This window comes from Drosophila mojavensis, unplaced genomic scaffold (genome assembly GCF_018153725.1).
Source record: "Drosophila mojavensis isolate 15081-1352.22 unplaced genomic scaffold, ASM1815372v1 contig_72, whole genome shotgun sequence".
NCBI classification, from domain to species: Eukaryota; Metazoa; Arthropoda; class Insecta; order Diptera; family Drosophilidae; genus Drosophila; species Drosophila mojavensis.
This window is the reverse complement of record NW_025318897.1, coordinates 1,406,661-1,423,742: the sequence shown is the minus strand read 5'-3', so window position 1 is coordinate 1,423,742 and position 17,082 is coordinate 1,406,661. Positions and strand designations below refer to the sequence as shown.

Here is a 17,082-nt window from a genome sequence, read left to right as displayed (position 1 = left end):
GCAATATATGAAATACACATGTCATATTATACTCAAGCTTTACTCATTATGCATTATCATTGCATTAAGTCATAATGGCCCATTTGATAGTCACCCTACGATTCAAATCATACAAAATTTACAAAATAATAATTCCAGAGACAATTAGCTTGCCATCCCATACAAGCATACACATACACAAATGTATGTATGCATGTGCTCACTTCACAAGGCAGACCAACGGCAAATTTTGGGCTTTACAATTTGCACAGCCTGTTCTGCACAGAAAGAATACATTTTCGCGACGAGCATGCACACACACATTTACATCCTTGCTACGTGTATGTGCTTTTCTGTGCGTGCGTCGCGAAACTCAATTCTTTCTCAGTATTTTCGTCTATTATCAGCCCAAAAGTTGCACACATAAAAAATGCTTAGGCGACGACCATGCACACACACATTGTCAGTCCCTCGCTATCATTTGTGTGCTTGTGTAAGCAACTCTATTCTTGCTACCTGCGTCAGGGTTTGAAAGTATTGATGCCCATGTAAATGTGTGTGTGCATGCTCGTCGCGAAAATGTATTCTTTCTGTGCAGAACAGGCTGTGCAAATTGTAAAGCCCAAAATTTGCCGTTGGTCTGCCTTGTGAAGTGAGCACATGCATACATACATTTGTGTATGTGTATGCTTGTATGGGATGGCAAGCTAATTGTCTCTGGAATTATTATTTTGTAAATTTTGTATGATTTGAATCGTAGGGTGACTATCAAATGGGCCATTATGACTTAATGCAATGATAATGCATAATGAGTAAAGCTTGAGTATAATATGACATGTGTATTTCATATATTGCAAAGCATTTAATAAAGTTAGTAGTGTTTTACGATAATTTTTTCGGTTAAAAATGTGTATAAAATAATTTTAATTATATATAGACACATTTATAAACATGATTAGCAATAATAATATATAAATGTACTTATGTACATATGTATGTATGTATGTATGTTCATACATAGTACATCTGTGTAAAGTGGTTATGACAGTCCATAAGACCGACCAAATGCAAATGCTGGGCTTTAAAATTGCTACAAGCAGCAAGAGTAACGCACGCAGGTCACAAATGCTCATACATGAAGCAAGGGACTACAAGTGTGTGTGTGTACTTGCCCGTCGCGAAATCATATTGTTTATGCGTATCAACGCTTTCATACCCTTCCCACGAATAACCATCGAAACGCTTACATTTTGTTTGCATGAACGTGGCGAACGCTTTACAAATTTCGGTATACCCTTCACTCAAAAGGAACGAGCTCAGATCGTCGCGAACAATTTTCAATTTTTGTGCGCTGCTGCCATTCGAGAGACCATAGAGAGAGAGCATAAAGAGAGGGAGAGAGTGAGCAAGGGAAAAAGAGCGCATAGCCGTGCTTCATTTGGTAATGCGTGCATTTCGTGGCAGCGCTCGCAGCACACTGATTTTGTCTTGCCTTATTTTCAATGCTTGAGCCTCAAGAGACTGAGCCGAGCAAATACGAAGTTGTGTAGTCTCCTCAGCGCATTTTTTCGCCGGTGAAAAAATTTGTTCTAGATGTCTAGTCTATGTGTTCTCTGGTTAGTGTTTTAACTCTATACTAATTTTATAAAAAATAAATCTAGTTCTCCAGCAACCATTGGTTTTTGTTGATAAACAACAGAATATTTACATTTTTGGCCTTAAGAACAGCTCGTCGTTGCGAAATTATTTCATTAAAATATTGTTAAAAAAGCTAATCACAAAATAAAATATTAGAAAATACTTACATGTGTCTCTTCGCGCTTCCAAGTAGTAAATTATCGATGGATGAAAAAATCCATCGATATATCTTGAGTTCAAATCCATCGATACTATCGATAGACTCCATCGATGGATTTGCAGCCCTACTTCTGAGATCGACGCGTTCGTACATACGTACAGACAGACGGACAGGGCCAAATCAACTCAGCTCGACGCCCTGATCAAGAATATATATATATGGGGTCTGCCACTCCTCCTTCTGCCTGTTACATACATTTCAACAAAACCATTATACCCTGATTTCCCATTGGAAATTGGTTCAGGGTATAAAAAGACTGAGCTCCTCTTGAATTTGAAAATGGTTAACGTCTTTCTTACTGGTTTTGTGGGCCAGTGCCTTGTGGTGGGTCCATAAATCGAACTCAACTTCGCTAGTAGATGAGCCGTCACTAGCGCTTCCTAAACTTTCATTATTATAGACAACTGAAAACTCACTTTGAGGGACGCGAACTCTTTCGTATGTTTGAGTTTTAAATGCTGAAGCATATTGGTTTTTACAATACTTCAATTGTTTTTGGCACAATTGGCAATTCACATCCGTGTCATTTAATTTGGAAAAAAATATCCACACTTTACTAATTGTTGGTGCCTTAATTACGCTTCGCTTTCCAACTTTTGTGCGCCAATGTTGCTTATAGCGATGCGATTTTTTGAGCAAATCATCGATTGTCTCGATTATTCAAAACCCATTTTGCGATACAATTAAATTGTGAATTGAAACAAAATAATCGATTATTGTGTATCAAATGATTAATCTAGCCATCACTATACATTGTTAATTTTCTGTGTGACGCGTGCTCAAAAGTATATTTTGTTTTATTTTTTAAAAACTTAAGCGATTAAGTTCGATTTGGAATATTTATTATTTACGAAATTGCTTAAAACTTAATGAAGTCGTTAGAAATTTGTTGTAATTCACGTGTTGATGGAATTGATCAGTGCTCAAAATCCAGTTTCGATTTTAATCTTAATTCACGCGTATATACATATTTGCAATATTCTATTATTTTTAATAAAGTTTTTATGATTTACATTCATCGTTTTCATTTTTGTTTTCCCAGATAATAATTTCTTGCAACTTTATCGATTTCTCATAAATATTATATTAACATTTACATATGTTTATATTCATGTGACAGAATTTCTCCTAATGTCTATAATTACAAATAAAACTATTGGAATGATTCCTGAATTGAAAACTGAGTTGAATACACTTGCAAATCTGGTATGTATCTCAATGATTTGTCGCCACTCTTTGATAAATGCAATATATATAAATGATTTTAACGGCCAACAGGAACACGTGACAGCCAATCTAAATGCGAAAATAAAGCAGTCTGCAGTCAAACAGAACACGTGTTTTCAAGATTATGATGATCTCATCAAGCTGCAAATTGAAAACACTAAACTTAAACATCGGTTCGCCATTATTATAAAAGTTAGTTTATATATTTGTAACTAAAGTACATCGTATAATGAAGTATTTAATGTTTCTAGTCAATAACTGAAGAGAAAGATACAAATTTTAGAATGCATGAAGATAATACTCTTTCTATTATGGGATATTTGGAAAAAGTTTTTACAAAAGCAATTTCCAATGCATATCCCAGGTTTTCTAACGTTCCAACTATTATTGCGGCTGTGAATGTGTCGTCAAAATTCGGAGACTACCAGTGTAATAATGCTATGGGACTAGCCAAGAAAATGAAGGAACAAGGAATTATAAAAACCCCACGAGATATTGCTCAAGATATTCAAAAATGTGTTCCAGAGTCTCCAATAATAGAGAAAGTAGAAGTTTCAAGTGCTGGCTTCATCAACATTTTTATCAGCAAGTATGTTAAAATCAATTTATGTTTTCTTAAATATGTTAACGTCTATATTTCTTTCAGGAAGCTTGCTGTGCTCTCGTTAACAAATATGTTGCGGTATGGCATTCAGCCACCAAAGGTTTCAAAAAAACGCGTATTAGTTGACTTTTCTTCTCCAAACATCGCAAAACAAATGCATGTTGGTCATTTACGTTCCACCATAATTGGCGAGTCAATCTGTAGGCTTCTTGAATTTCTGCAACATGACGTTATTCGCATCAATCATCTTGGGGATTGGGGAACGCAGTTTGGCATGCTCATAGCACATCTAGAAGATCGTTTTCCAAATTTTCAAAACGAGAGCCCACCAATAGGAGATCTTCAAGAATTTTACAAAGAATCAAAAAAACGGTAAGTGGTCATTGTAACAACTATTTTTAAATTTGATAATCAATTATATAAATTTATAATAATAGCGACAAATAATTTTAAATATTTTAATACGCGTTTATAATAAAAGTTGATAAAAAAAAATGTTAAAAAAGTATTGGCACACTTAAAAAATCAAACTTCTATGTGCTGTAACTTTTTTTTTAAGGCTTATAAGCGATGCGATGCTATAAGCGAATATTATCACAGCGATCTGCAAAACGATGACATGACAGAGTGAATGCTATCCGCAGAGAGGGAAACATTGCGAGTATTCAAATTGTAGCCATTGCGAGTGCTTAAATTTTAGTCTCAGTCGCAATATTTTCATGAAAAAAAAAGCAACGGGATCCAACTACTAAATGAAACCCGTTTGAAAAAAAGAGTTTCATTGCTTATATCCAAATTTATGACTGTATCCTGACAAATTTTTTTAACTACACACGAATGTCCATCATACTTTTGATTATTGACAGTTCAAGTGTAATTGAGAGCTAATACATAAATAACAAGAAAGAAAGCTCTAGTCGAGACTGCTCGACTACGAGATCCCCTTGGAGCAATAGCTATTTCAATAATTTTTGCGTCTTTCAGCTTACACAAGAAACACGCACACACGCATACACACACACTTACACAAACACACACACATACACACACACAAGCAGCCACGCATAAACATGCATGGGCTGCAGTGTGCTAAATTAATTGTTTAATGACTTTTTTTGTGGACATACGATCTTCATGATGAATAATGACTATAACATGAATAAAAAATTTGGAGACTCTAGCAATAAAGGTGTAGGAGATATAATTTTATAACTGGTTTTCGATAACGTTTTTTACCGATAAAAAAAGAACGGGATGAGTTATCGATTTTTAGTGATAAGCTCGATATCCGCGCTGTAAATATGGACATTTTCAAAAAATTTTAAGTCTCTAGCTATTATATCTTCTGAAATCGACGCGTTCAAACATACGGACAGACGGACAGACTTACGGAGATGAATCGACTCAGCTCGTCGCCCTGATCAAGAATATATATACTTTATGGGGTCTGCCACGCCTCCTTCTGCCTGTTACATACATTTCAACAAAACCATTATACACTGATTTCCCATTTAAAATGGGTTCAGGGTATAAAAATTGAAACAAACTGTTATTAAAGCTTGAATTGCGAAGAATAACATACTTCACCGACTAACAAACGGTTATTTAAGCCCAGCATGCAACAACAACAAATAGGCGATTCAAAATCGCTTTCTCGCTACTCGCTTGTCTCTCGTCTCGATTCCTTGCACTCAGAAAATTATATGAAGTTATAAATAAAATTTCAATTTGTAAGTGGCTTAATGTTCTATGAGCTGTGAAAAAGACTACTAATTAACGAGGGGGACCATAATGCATGGAATTTTTACAAATTAACTCATTTTTTTTCAAGGGGATAGAATTTATTTCGATTTATCGGGATTTTCTACTTAGCGGGGTACAAATTACCGAGACTCGACTATATTTGCAACAGTATGTGGTGTAAAATTACCGTCAAAAGATTCCTGTGGGCTTTCGCATAATTTCACTGCCGAAGTATATGGATTTTGGGCAACTGTGAACACCACAATACGTTCTTGGCATTCTGTTAATATTTTAGGCCTGCGTTCTGGAGCTATTTTTCCGTTTGTGTGTAATGCATAATAATATTTTTCACATTAAATCATGATCTGTCTACAAGAGTACCAATTTCACGATAAGATTTATTCTCTAAATACAGATTAATGATTAAATTTCGTATTTGAAGAGAAATTTCTGCAGCTCTAGCCATTTTTTTCTTGTTCTCTTAAATTTCTGATTAGAAGAAATTGCATACACATGCAACAACTGAGATGAAGTAAGGGTAAAAAAGAAATAAAAAATAACAGTTGTTTACCATTGTATCAACGAAAGCGTATCAACGAATGCTCCAAAACTTTTTATACCCTTAACCCATTTTCAATGGGAAATCAGGGTATAATGGTTTTGTTAAATGTAGGTAACAGGCAGAAAGAGGCGTGGCAGACCCCATAAAGTATATATATTCTTGATCAGGGCGACGAGCTGAGTCGATTCATCTCCGTAAGTCTGTCCGTCTGTCCGTATGTTTGAACGCGTCAATCTCAGAAGATATAAGAGCTAGAGACTTGAAATTTGTTTTCCTAGGTCCGTGTATAGCACGCGCATATCAAGTTTTGTTTTAAATATCGATAACATGCCCCGTTATCGATTAAAAACATCGAAAACCAGTAATAAATGTATATCTCCTACATCCTTAAAGCTAGAGTATCCAAATTTTTTATGTATACTTTATACAATTACAATTATACAATTTCGGTTTTTGTCAAAATCTACCCCCCACGTCTAATTCACCCCATCACCCTCACATTTGTAAAAGGCGTATTTCAAATACTAGGGGCTTGTGCTTTGGCAAATACATGCATATCTATGTTATATTCATAATCTGAAAGTTTCATGAAGATTGTCCATACAGAAGAAAAGTTATTAAGCAATTAAGTTCCTATAGTAAGCCAACCCTGCAGCCAATGCGTGTTTATGTGTGCGTACGTATGGCTGTGTGTGTGCGTGTATGTGTGCATATGCGAATAATTATTGAAATATCAGTTGCTCAAAGGGTTCAGGGGATCTCGAGCAGTCTCGTCTAGAGCTTTCTTATTTGTTTGATAAAAATTTGTGCCTATATTTATATTTCAGTACTATGAAAATGAACCATAGTTGAAATTTAATTTTTTTTAAATATTTTAATATTATAGCTGTGTTTAAAAAAAGTTGCAACACATAGAAATTGAATTTTTCAAGTGTGACAACATTTTTTAGGCATACAGTATATATGTAATCTATATATATAAAAGAGAGTTGTGTAAAAGTGTCTTAGCACTTATAACTCGAGATCTGCTGGACCAATTTTCATGGTTTTTGATTTGTTGGATTTGTCTCCGCCACGAGGCGGACAGTAGATCTTTAAAATACTGAAAAAATTTGACGAATACTTGAAAAACGCGGTTTTTTCCCTAAAGATTGAAATTTCCATTTATACTCAGTAGCGTTGACAACAGTGACAGTTTCGGTCCTGTATAGAAGTAAATAAACAAATGTAGTCAGTCAGTCTACGGCACAGCCTCGAGCAGACCTGACTATTCAACAAAAAAAAAAAAAAAAGACTTCAACAAAATAAAAATTCTGAAATTTTTTTCCAAATCAAAAGGAAAAATATTTCAAATCAAAAATCTGCAAAAATTCAAAAAAATCAAAAGATTAAAACCTGACTGTTCAAAAAATAAATAAAAAATTCAAAATTCGAAATTAAAAAAAAAAAAGTTAATTTTTAAAAATTGTATTTTTGGCTTTTTATATTTTTGGACTTTTAAACTTTATAAATATTTCAAATCAAAAATCTGCAAAAATTAAAAAAAAAAATCAAAAGATTAAAAACTGACCAATCAAAAATAAATAAAACAAGTAAGAACGTTGCAGTCGGGCGTTACCGTCTGCGGAATACTCATTCACATCCCATCAACAATTTAGTAGTTAAGTTTCGTTCTAATACTGTAGAATATACAGGTTTTTCCGATTTGCCACGCCCCAACTGGGCGTAGACACCTCATTTTTGGTCAGTTTTTAGAAAGAGATAACGTTACCCTAACTGCAAAGTTTGAATGCTTACCCTAAAAAAATGTGAAAATTACAGGGTATTTTTCGATATACCACGCCCCTAAAGAGGCGTAAAAATTATTTTTGGGGAATCGATAGAGGAGGCTACCAGTAACTCAGCTATCCAAATTTGAAGCTTCTAGCTATTATACTTTAGGAGATATAAACTTTTGCGGTTTGCCACGCCCCCTGTGGGCGGACATATATCCGACAAAACTTTTTGGTCTTGGGTGATCAGTCCGAGTATATATACAAAATTTGAGGTCTCTGCCATCAATAGTGTCCAAAATATAGGAGAATTTAAAAAATCACTATATCTTCAGGTCCGATTTGCCACGCCCCCAACGGGCGTAGACTTATAATTTATCTTCAGACTTTATAGAATCATACCATTAGCTGACGTGCAAAATTTCAGCATTCTAGGTTTACAACTTTAGGAGATACAGTTTTATCCGATTTGCCACGCCCCCAATGGGCGTAGATATATCCGCCATAGCTCGTGATCTTGGGTGGTTAACGCGGACCTACATACCAAGTTTCAGCTTTCTAGCTCTTCAACAAACATGATTTCTGGTATATCGAAAAATGCATTTTCCGATTTGCCACGCCCCTAGTGGGCGGATCGGGAAAATTTTAACACTTTATAAATCGGAGATATACACGAGTATGTGTTCCAAATTTCAAGTCTCTAGCTTCAATAGCGCCGAAATAGATTGCGTTCATACGGACAGACGGACAGACGGACAGACGGACAGACGGACGGACGGACAGACGGACAGACGGACGGACAGCAAGACGGACATTGCACAAAACCAATATACTGATTCACTTTCGTGAATGAGTATAAAATTCAAAATTCGAAATTCAAAAAAAAAATAAAAGTTATATATTAAAACGTGTATTTTTGGCTTTTTATATTTTTGGACTTTTAAACTTTATAAATAATAATTGTGCGCGTGCGTACAAAAGCTAAATATCTATAATGTTCAGGTATTTGTTTGTCTCAAACATAAATTTGTGTAAATTATTTATATTTATATTTCTCGATTGTTTTATATGGTTTTGTGCGAGGGCAGTATTACTATTAATAAAAATGCCGCGTCCTAGAAGATCTAATCTTTCCCGGCGGACCCATAATGCAATTAGGCAACGGAATATCGCGAGTCAATTATCTGACGAAGAGCGAGAAATCGCCCGAGAAAGGCTCCGCGTTAGTACCCAGCAAAGAAGGGCCTTAATTCGTGCTTCTCAAAGAGAAGCAGCCCGTGAAATGGCAATAAGAAATGGTTCAAGGATTGATTTGAATCGAGAAGCGTTTCGATATGATTGCACCATTGACTATAGCTCGTTTAGTTTGCATTGGTCCATTTGACGTTGTTTGCCAGCCTTGTGGCGCATTGAAGTTTGCTGGTGAAACGCCCGGTTTGTGCTGCCTTAGTGGTAAAGTGACATTGCCATTAGTGGTCCCGCCACCAGAGCCATTGCGTTCCCTACTTTTCTAGCGAGCACTCAAAAATACAATGCCTGTTTCCAATTCGGGGCAGAGACAAATCCAACAAATCAAAAACCATGAAAATTGGTGCAGCAGATCTCGAATTATAAGTTTTGTAACAAACTCTACTTTGTTTTATATATATAGAGACTGTTAGGCGGTACGAAGTTCGCCGGGACAACTAGTATTCAATAAAATATGATGTTAATTTTATTAGAAAAGGCACTTTTTTCAGAATTTTTTTTACGCTATTTATGTTTCATTTATTCTTAACGAAAATAAATAACAAAAATAATAAGAATAGTAAAAACATACAAAATAATAAAAACAAGTAAGAAAGCTCTAGTCGAGACTGCTCGACTACGAGATCCCCTGAACCCTTGGAGCAATAGCTATTTCAATAATTTTTCGCGTCTTTCAGCTTACATACACACACGCATACACACACACATACACACACAAGCACCCACGCATAAACGCGCATGGGCTGCAGTGTTGGCTTACTATGAGAACTTAATTGTTAAATAACTTTTTGTGGACGTACGATCTTCATGAAACTTTCAGATTATGATAACAAAATGGATATGCATGTATTTGCCAAAGCACAAGCTTCTAGTATTTGAAATACGCCTTTTACAAATGTGAGGGTGAGGGGGTGGATATGGGGTGGGGGGTAAATTTTAACAAAAACCGAAATTGCAAAAATTGCATATTACCATACATAGCATACATACATTTGGAGACTCTAGCAATAAAGGTGTAGGAGATATAATTTTATAACTGGTTTCCGATAAGGTTTTTTATCGATAAAAAAAGATCGGGATGAGTTATCGTTTTTCGTCTTAGGCCCACAAATTCTCAATCGGTTTGATATTCGGGCTCTAGGGTGGGGTGTAATAAAGTAGCCAATTGCGACACAGCCGCGAATTCTGTTTCGGATCATTATCCTGATACAGCTTATATTTGAGTTTGCTAGGGTTTTCTGGATCGTTGAAGCCAATGTTGTGCGCGCTTTCAGTCAATTCCTTCTTCAAAATATCCAAATAAAATTCCATCGTCATGATATCGTTGAATATTCGCAGCTCTCCCACTCCTTTCGAAGCAATACAACCCCACACCATCAATGATACCTTGCCAAAGTTAACAATGGGCATAATGTTTTTGGCGTGGAGGGCTGTTTTTGGTTTCCGCCAAACTTTTTCAGGGCCATCATTATATAACAACATAATTTTTGTCTCGTCGTTATTTCAATAGTCAGGAGGACAGTCAATATGAAGTCTTGCGAAGGTCAGACGTTTCTCAATATTTAAAGCAGACAGCAACGGCTTCTTGTTTGCCACATGTGAGGAGTATTTGTGTAAATTGAGAACTTTTCTCACAGTCTCGGGACACACTGTCTTTTGAAGGTTTAATTTAATGTCCGTCACCAACTATCGGAGACTTGTGTGTGGTTTATTTTCCACCGTCTTTAGAATTTGAGAACAATCCTGTCGAGAGAGCTTTGCTGGTCTGCCTTTAGATTGGTTAATTTCAGTCTATTTTATTTTTCTGCCCGATTAATAATATTATAAACTGCTCTAAGCTTAATATTAAACATTTCAGCTAACTCCTTGATGGGTTTTCCCTTGATAAATTAAAATACACTAATTATATCAAATTGTCATCGGTGCGTTTACCAGGCATTGCGAAAATTCAAATTGTATGAGAAAGGGTAGAGATTCCAAGACTTTATTAAAACGAATGAATTTACGGAAGACATGCGAAAATAGACGCCGCGAGCCGCATTTGATTTTTATGTCCCGTTAGCTTTTTCCCGTCTTCTTTCAACTAATGTTTGCATTTTGCAAAGAATTAATAGACAGCTGCTATTTGCTGTTTTTATACCCTGAACCCATTTTCAATGGGAAATCAGGGTATAATGGTTTTGTTGAAATGTATGTAACAGGCAGAAGGAGGCGTGGCAGACCCCACAAAGTATATATATTCTTGATCAGGACGACGAGCTGAGTCGATTTGGCCCTGTCCGTCTGTCCGTATGTTTGAACGCGTCAATCTCAGAAGATATAAGAGCTAGAGACTTGAATTTTTTTTTAAAATGACCGTATATACAGCGCGGACGTCGAGTTTGCTTTTAAAATTCGATAAATCATCCCGTTATGTTTTTATCGAGTAAAAACATTCAAGTTCAAGTCAGATGCCACTATAGCTAATTGTGAATGATTTTTCATTTTTTTAAATTTCTCAAATATTCAATATATTATGTAGATCATATGCTGAACGTTTCATTAAATTCCGTTCAGTCAAAAATTATTAAAAATCATCAAATATTTGGCCAATTAACAAACGCACGTGCAGCAGCTACAACTGCATCGTATGCGTGTGCACACATACATTCAAACTTCTTCTAGAAACATTCTTTGAATCACATCAGCTGTTAGTTTCGTTTAGTTTTGGTAGATGGCGCTGCAGCAGTGAATCTATTTCAGTTTTGCCCCGTAGCTCGCGAAAGTAGGTGGGTAGCTGCGTGACGCTCGATCGAGAAGTCACAGGTTCGAGTCCCGAGCGGGGCGAGTTATATTAATTTTTTCAATTGTTTCAAAATATTATTATATTTTATTAAATGAGTTTTGTACTTCATTTATATATTTAAATACATCGAAATTGAAATTTTAGCCATACTAAATGGCCATTTTTATTAGTTGGGTTCAGGGTAGTATCTAGTCGAGCACTCTCGACTAGAGTTTTCTTACTTGTTTATACCGTGAAACCATTCAAAATGGGAAATCAGGGTATAATGGTTTCGTGAAAAAGTATATAACGGGCAGAAGGAATCATCGCAGACCCCATAAAGTATATATATTCTTGATCAACAAGACGAGCTGAGTCGATATAGCCCTGTCCGTCTGTCCCTCCGTCCGTATGAGTGCGTCGGTCTCAGAAATTATAAGAGCTAAAGAGCTGGCATGCATACTCGTGTGTACCATACGCAGTACAAGTTTATCATATTTTTTCGATAACTTGTTTGATAGTTTTTTTTTTTATCGAGAATAATCGAAAAATTGATTTTGTTTTTTTTTTTTTTTTTTAGCCTAATTTGAACAATTTTATACCTAGAGACTTAAGATGTATAGTTACTGTGTATATACAGTTGATCGATACGAAGATTTTGTAATTTACAGATTTTAAATACCACGCCCCCTTCGCCCCAATTTTGTAAAAAAAAAGGACTAGAGATTTGTGCTTTAAAATGTACACACATTTCACCATATGATTACGCTCTGAAAGTTTCCTTAAGATTGTATGTCTACAAAAGAAATTATTCAACTAATATATTCTCAGTTAGCAGAGCGCGGGCTTATGCGTGCGTGTGGATGCATGTGTATGTATGTGTGCATAAAAGAAAGGCAGGAATTATTGTACTAATTCACGAAAGTGAATTAGTATATGTATTGGTTTTGTGCAATGTCCGTCCGTCTGTCCGTATGAACGCAATCTATTTCAGCGCTATTGAAGCTAGAGATTTGAAATTTGGAGCACATACTCGTATATATCTCCGATCTATAAAGTGTTAAAATTTCCGATCCGCCCACTAGGGGCGTGGCAAATCGGAAAATGCATTTTCCGATATGCCGGAAATCATATTAATTGAAGAGCTAGAAAGCTGAAATTTGGAATATAGATCCGCATCGACCACCCAAGATCACGAGCTGTGGCGGATATATCTATGCCCATTGGGGGCGTGGCAAATCGGATAAAACTGTATCTCCAAGAGTTTTACAGCTAGAGCGCTGAAATTTTGCACGTCAGCTAATGTTATGATTCTATAAAGTCAAAAGACAATTTATAAGTCGACGCCTATTAGGGGCGTGGCAAATCGGACCTGAAGATATAGTGATTTTTTAAATTCTGCTATATTTTAGACACTATTGACGCCAGAGACCTCAAATTGTGTATATACTCTCGGGCTGACCACCCAAGACCAAAAAGTTTTGTCGGGTAAAGTTTATATCTCCTAAAGTAGAATTGCCAGAAGCTTCAAATTTAAATAGTTAAGTTACTGTTAACCTCCTCTATCGATGACCTAAAAATAATTTTTACGCCTCTTTAGGGGCGTGGCATATCGAAATTACCCTGTATTTTTCACATATTTTGAGGGTAAGCATTCAAACTTTGCAGTTAGGGTACCATTATCTCGTTCCAAGAATTAACCAAAAATGAGGTGTCTACGCCCAGTAGGGGCGTGTCATATCGGGAAAAACTGAATTTTCTACAGTATTAGAGCTAAACTGAGCTGTTAAATTGCTAATGGGATGTGAATGACTATTCCGCAGTCGGTAACGGCCGACTGCAACGTTCCAACTTATTTTTATATGTTTTTGTTGCTATTCTTATTGGTTTTGTTTTTTATTTTCCTTAAGAATACATGAAACAAAAATAATGTAACAAAAATCTGAGAAAAATTCCCTTTCCTAATAAAATGCATACATACATATGTTGTTAAAGTTGAATTTGTGCGACCTTTTTTGTTTTGCAAACAACTAATGGACATGCTGTATATATTTAAGTATATTGGTTCTTTCAGACGCTCCCATATTTATATTGAAAATGCATTGATTATTATTATTATTTTTTTTTTTTTTTTTTAGTTTTGATACTGATGACAATTTTAAAAGGCGGGCTTACAATCGAGTTGTTACACTCCAAAATGGAACAACAGAATCAATTAAAGCTTGGAAACTCATATGTGATGTTTCGCGTAAAGAATTTCAGAAAATTTATGATCGCTTAGACGTAACAATTAATGAACGTGGCGAATCATTTTATCAGTCACGTATGGTGTCAGTAGTTGAATTTCTGCGAAACAAGGGTTTTCTGGAATTGGACGAGGGGCGGGAAATCATGTGGCCTGATGACAGTAAGAGTGGCATTCCGTTGACCATTGTGAAATCAGATGGTGGATATACATACGATACCTCTGATATGGCGGCCATTAGACATCGAATTGAAGAAGACCATGCCACTTGGATAATTTACGTTGTGGATTCTGGACAAAGCACCCACTTTAACGCAATTTTCAAGGCTGCGGAGCGTTGTGGTATTTTAAATCCAAATGTTCATCGTGTTGATCATGTACAATTTGGAGTGGTGCTAGGAGATGATGGCAAAAAATTTAAGACACGATCTGGTGATACTGTTAAACTATCAGACCTGCTGGACGAGGGGATGAAGTATTCTTTAAAGCAGTTGCAGCAGCGCGGTCGTGATAAGATATTGACACCTAAAGAACTGCTCGAAGCTCAAGAAGCGGTGGCATATGGCTGCATAAAGTATACAGATTTGTGTCATAACCGTATAAGCGATTATATATTTTCATTTGATAAAATGCTCGATGATCGTGGAAATACGGCGGTATACTTGTTATACACGTATAGTCGTATTTGTTCTATTGCCCGTAGCTCCGGAAAAGATTTTAGCAATGTGGAAGATATTTTGGACAAATTTAACATAGAACTGATTCACGAAAAAGAATGGAAACTTGCAAAAACACTCCTAAAATTGCATGATGTATTAATTAAATGTGCCAATAGTTTATTTCTACACTTTCTTTGTGAGTTTTGTTATGAAGTTTCCGTTGTATTTACTGAATTCTATGATAGCTGTTATTGCATTGAAAAAAACGAAGCTGGTCAAATTATTAATGTTAACCACAGTAGAATTTTAATATGTGAAGCAACTGCGGCCGTGTTACGGAAATGTTTCCATATATTGGGCTTAAAACCTGTAACAAAAATGTAGTACTGACTAACAAATGTATGGAAAGTGATTTATTCAATAAAAACAAGGGTGCTCTAATCGAGACTGCTCGCTAGGAGATACCCTGAGCCCTGCAAAGAAATTATATTCCAATCACTCTGCACTTCTTCTATACACAACGCAAAAACACATATATCCACACGTATGTACGTATAAGTACGCACTCTGCTAACTGCACAGTTAGTAGCGAATGCGCTTGGGCTGCTGATTATGAGAATATATTTCTTGAACGTCGTGATCATAATGTTCAAATGTGTGTGCATTCAAGTACTTGAAATATGATTTTTACAATTATGTGGCAAAGGGGGTGTGGTATCCAAAGTCTGTTAATCAAAAAATGTTCGTGTTTATCAAATGTATATAGACAGAAAATCTGTAGCATCCAGGTCTCTACTGGTACGCTAAAAACGAAATTAATTTAATTAAATTATTTTCGATTATTCTCGATAAAAAAAGAAATTGGACATAGATTTTGGCAAGAAAGTGTTTATACACAGGGAAAATTTTTTAATTTTTTACTTTGAAGCGAAATAAAAGCAGTAAGAATATGCATATTCAATTTTTTTTCAATGAAAATAGGTAAATTAGACCACTAACCAGAGAACACATAGACCGGACAAGTAGTGTAAAGCGTTTTGCACACTTTTTTTCGGGAGTTATCTCCCAGACACTTCGTATTTGCTCGGCTCTTCACTTTTTGGGTTCGGGCTACGAAAATATACGAAAGCACAATCATTTCGCTTCATGCGCTCGACCGAGATGGTCGACTGTTGAACAAAAGATCCCTCTGCGCTGAATGTTTCCCTTGCTCTCTCTCTCTCACGATGCTCTCTGCTCTCTCAAATATGTATATGTATGTATTGTGAGGAGCAATATAGGTATGCACGTATTAATGTATATAAATGTATGTATTTGCTGTGCGTCTATATGCATATACGTGCATATACATGTTGCTCCACACAGCGACGCGAATACTGTAGGAGCGACCCTCGCACTGGAAAGGGGGTCAAAGTCCTGTTAGAGGCGGGCTCTTTCGCTCCTACAGATTCAGCAATGGGTTCGCGTCGCACGCACGACGATCATCGGTGACCGTTAGCCGAGGTGCCGTTCGGGCCGGGTGATAGCAGTGGACGTTTTCACTCGCATGGCAACAACGGTACTTCGGCCAATGGGAGGCTGCCACGCAATTTGGCGGGAAAGTGGCGTCACCCAGATCACGCCACTTTACCGTTTTTATGGGCACGAGCAGCAGGAAGGCCCCGCTCCAGAGCCGAACAGTCCCCGTTACCACACGAAGCAGGGCCTGTGGCTGGGGTATAAAAGGCCACCAGCAGCTCCATACGGGAAGTCAAAAGGAGTCGAAACGATACGAGAGAGTGTTGCCGTCGAAATTTATAAAAGTGAAAGTGAAGAAAGTGTCGAAATCAAGTCAGCGCGAGTGGTAAAACAGGACTCCCAGGACATCGTGAGAACAGCAAGGACATCGTGGGAACAGCAAGGACATCCAGTGGGAATCCTTGCAGATCATCAGCAGGCGCCGATCAGGACATCGGTGCATATCAGCAACGTAAGCGAGGCCTGCACACCTGGGTGAGTTCGCGTAGCCGTGCGTAAGAGAAGTGCTTGTGAGTGAATGAAGCTAGCGGTGTGCTGTGAGTGAGCGAGATAGTAGGAGAGATCGGCATCGCTGGCGAACCGCCAGAGTTTACAGATCCAGATCCTGGCGTTTCTCAAATCCTTACAGTGAGCTAGCGTGTTTAGCACAACACTCTCCCAGCCGGAGTGCGTTGAACCAGCGCTCAGTAGGTGTGCGTCGCTAAGCAAACCAGCGAGCCAGCATCCATTTACATAAGTGACTTGTACATTTCATATTTATTTAAGAAAATATACCACTGCGCTATAAAACCTAAACCACAAGGCTAATTAATTATCGCAGGGGCTTCAACAAATAAATTTGTTGGCAACGAATCCACAGTCAGCTGAAACTAGCCCAGCTTAGACTCGGGATAAACCGAAGGT

The 17,082-nt window shown here is 36.9% G+C and overlaps 2 protein-coding genes across 9 annotated transcripts in view; one reads left to right on the top strand and one right to left on the bottom strand.

Annotated features, from left to right (window-relative positions):
* The window catches only part of LOC116804702, a 43,600-nt gene extending 41,622 nt beyond the window's left edge, over nucleotides 1–1,978 (bottom strand). Inside the window, exon 1 of the mRNA XM_044009359.1 lies at nucleotides 1,785–1,978. The gene's annotated coding sequence lies outside the window, so the exon portion shown is untranslated. The remainder of the gene's footprint in view (nucleotides 1–1,784) is intronic.
* Nucleotides 1–15,145, top strand: part of LOC6586963 (probable arginine--tRNA ligase, cytoplasmic) — a 106,031-nt gene extending 90,886 nt beyond the window's left edge. For 6 of the 8 annotated variants that reach the window (XM_044009353.1, XM_044009352.1, XM_044009355.1 and 3 more), the window contains 5 exons: nucleotides 2,958–3,043; nucleotides 3,116–3,256; nucleotides 3,316–3,653; nucleotides 3,711–4,040; nucleotides 13,896–15,145. In XM_044009353.1, the coding sequence (XP_043865288.1) occupies nucleotides 2,958–3,043; nucleotides 3,116–3,256; nucleotides 3,316–3,653; nucleotides 3,711–4,040; nucleotides 13,896–15,045 (2,045 nt within the window). In that variant the 3' untranslated portion in view covers nucleotides 15,046–15,145. Of the gene's footprint in view, nucleotides 1–2,520; nucleotides 2,623–2,658; nucleotides 2,797–2,957; nucleotides 3,044–3,115; nucleotides 3,257–3,315; nucleotides 3,654–3,710; nucleotides 4,041–13,895 lie in introns of those variants that run through there. The other 2 variants (XM_044009356.1, XM_044009358.1) reach the window with 2 other exon arrangements.
* Nucleotides 15,146–17,082: the final 1,937 nt, after the last annotated feature.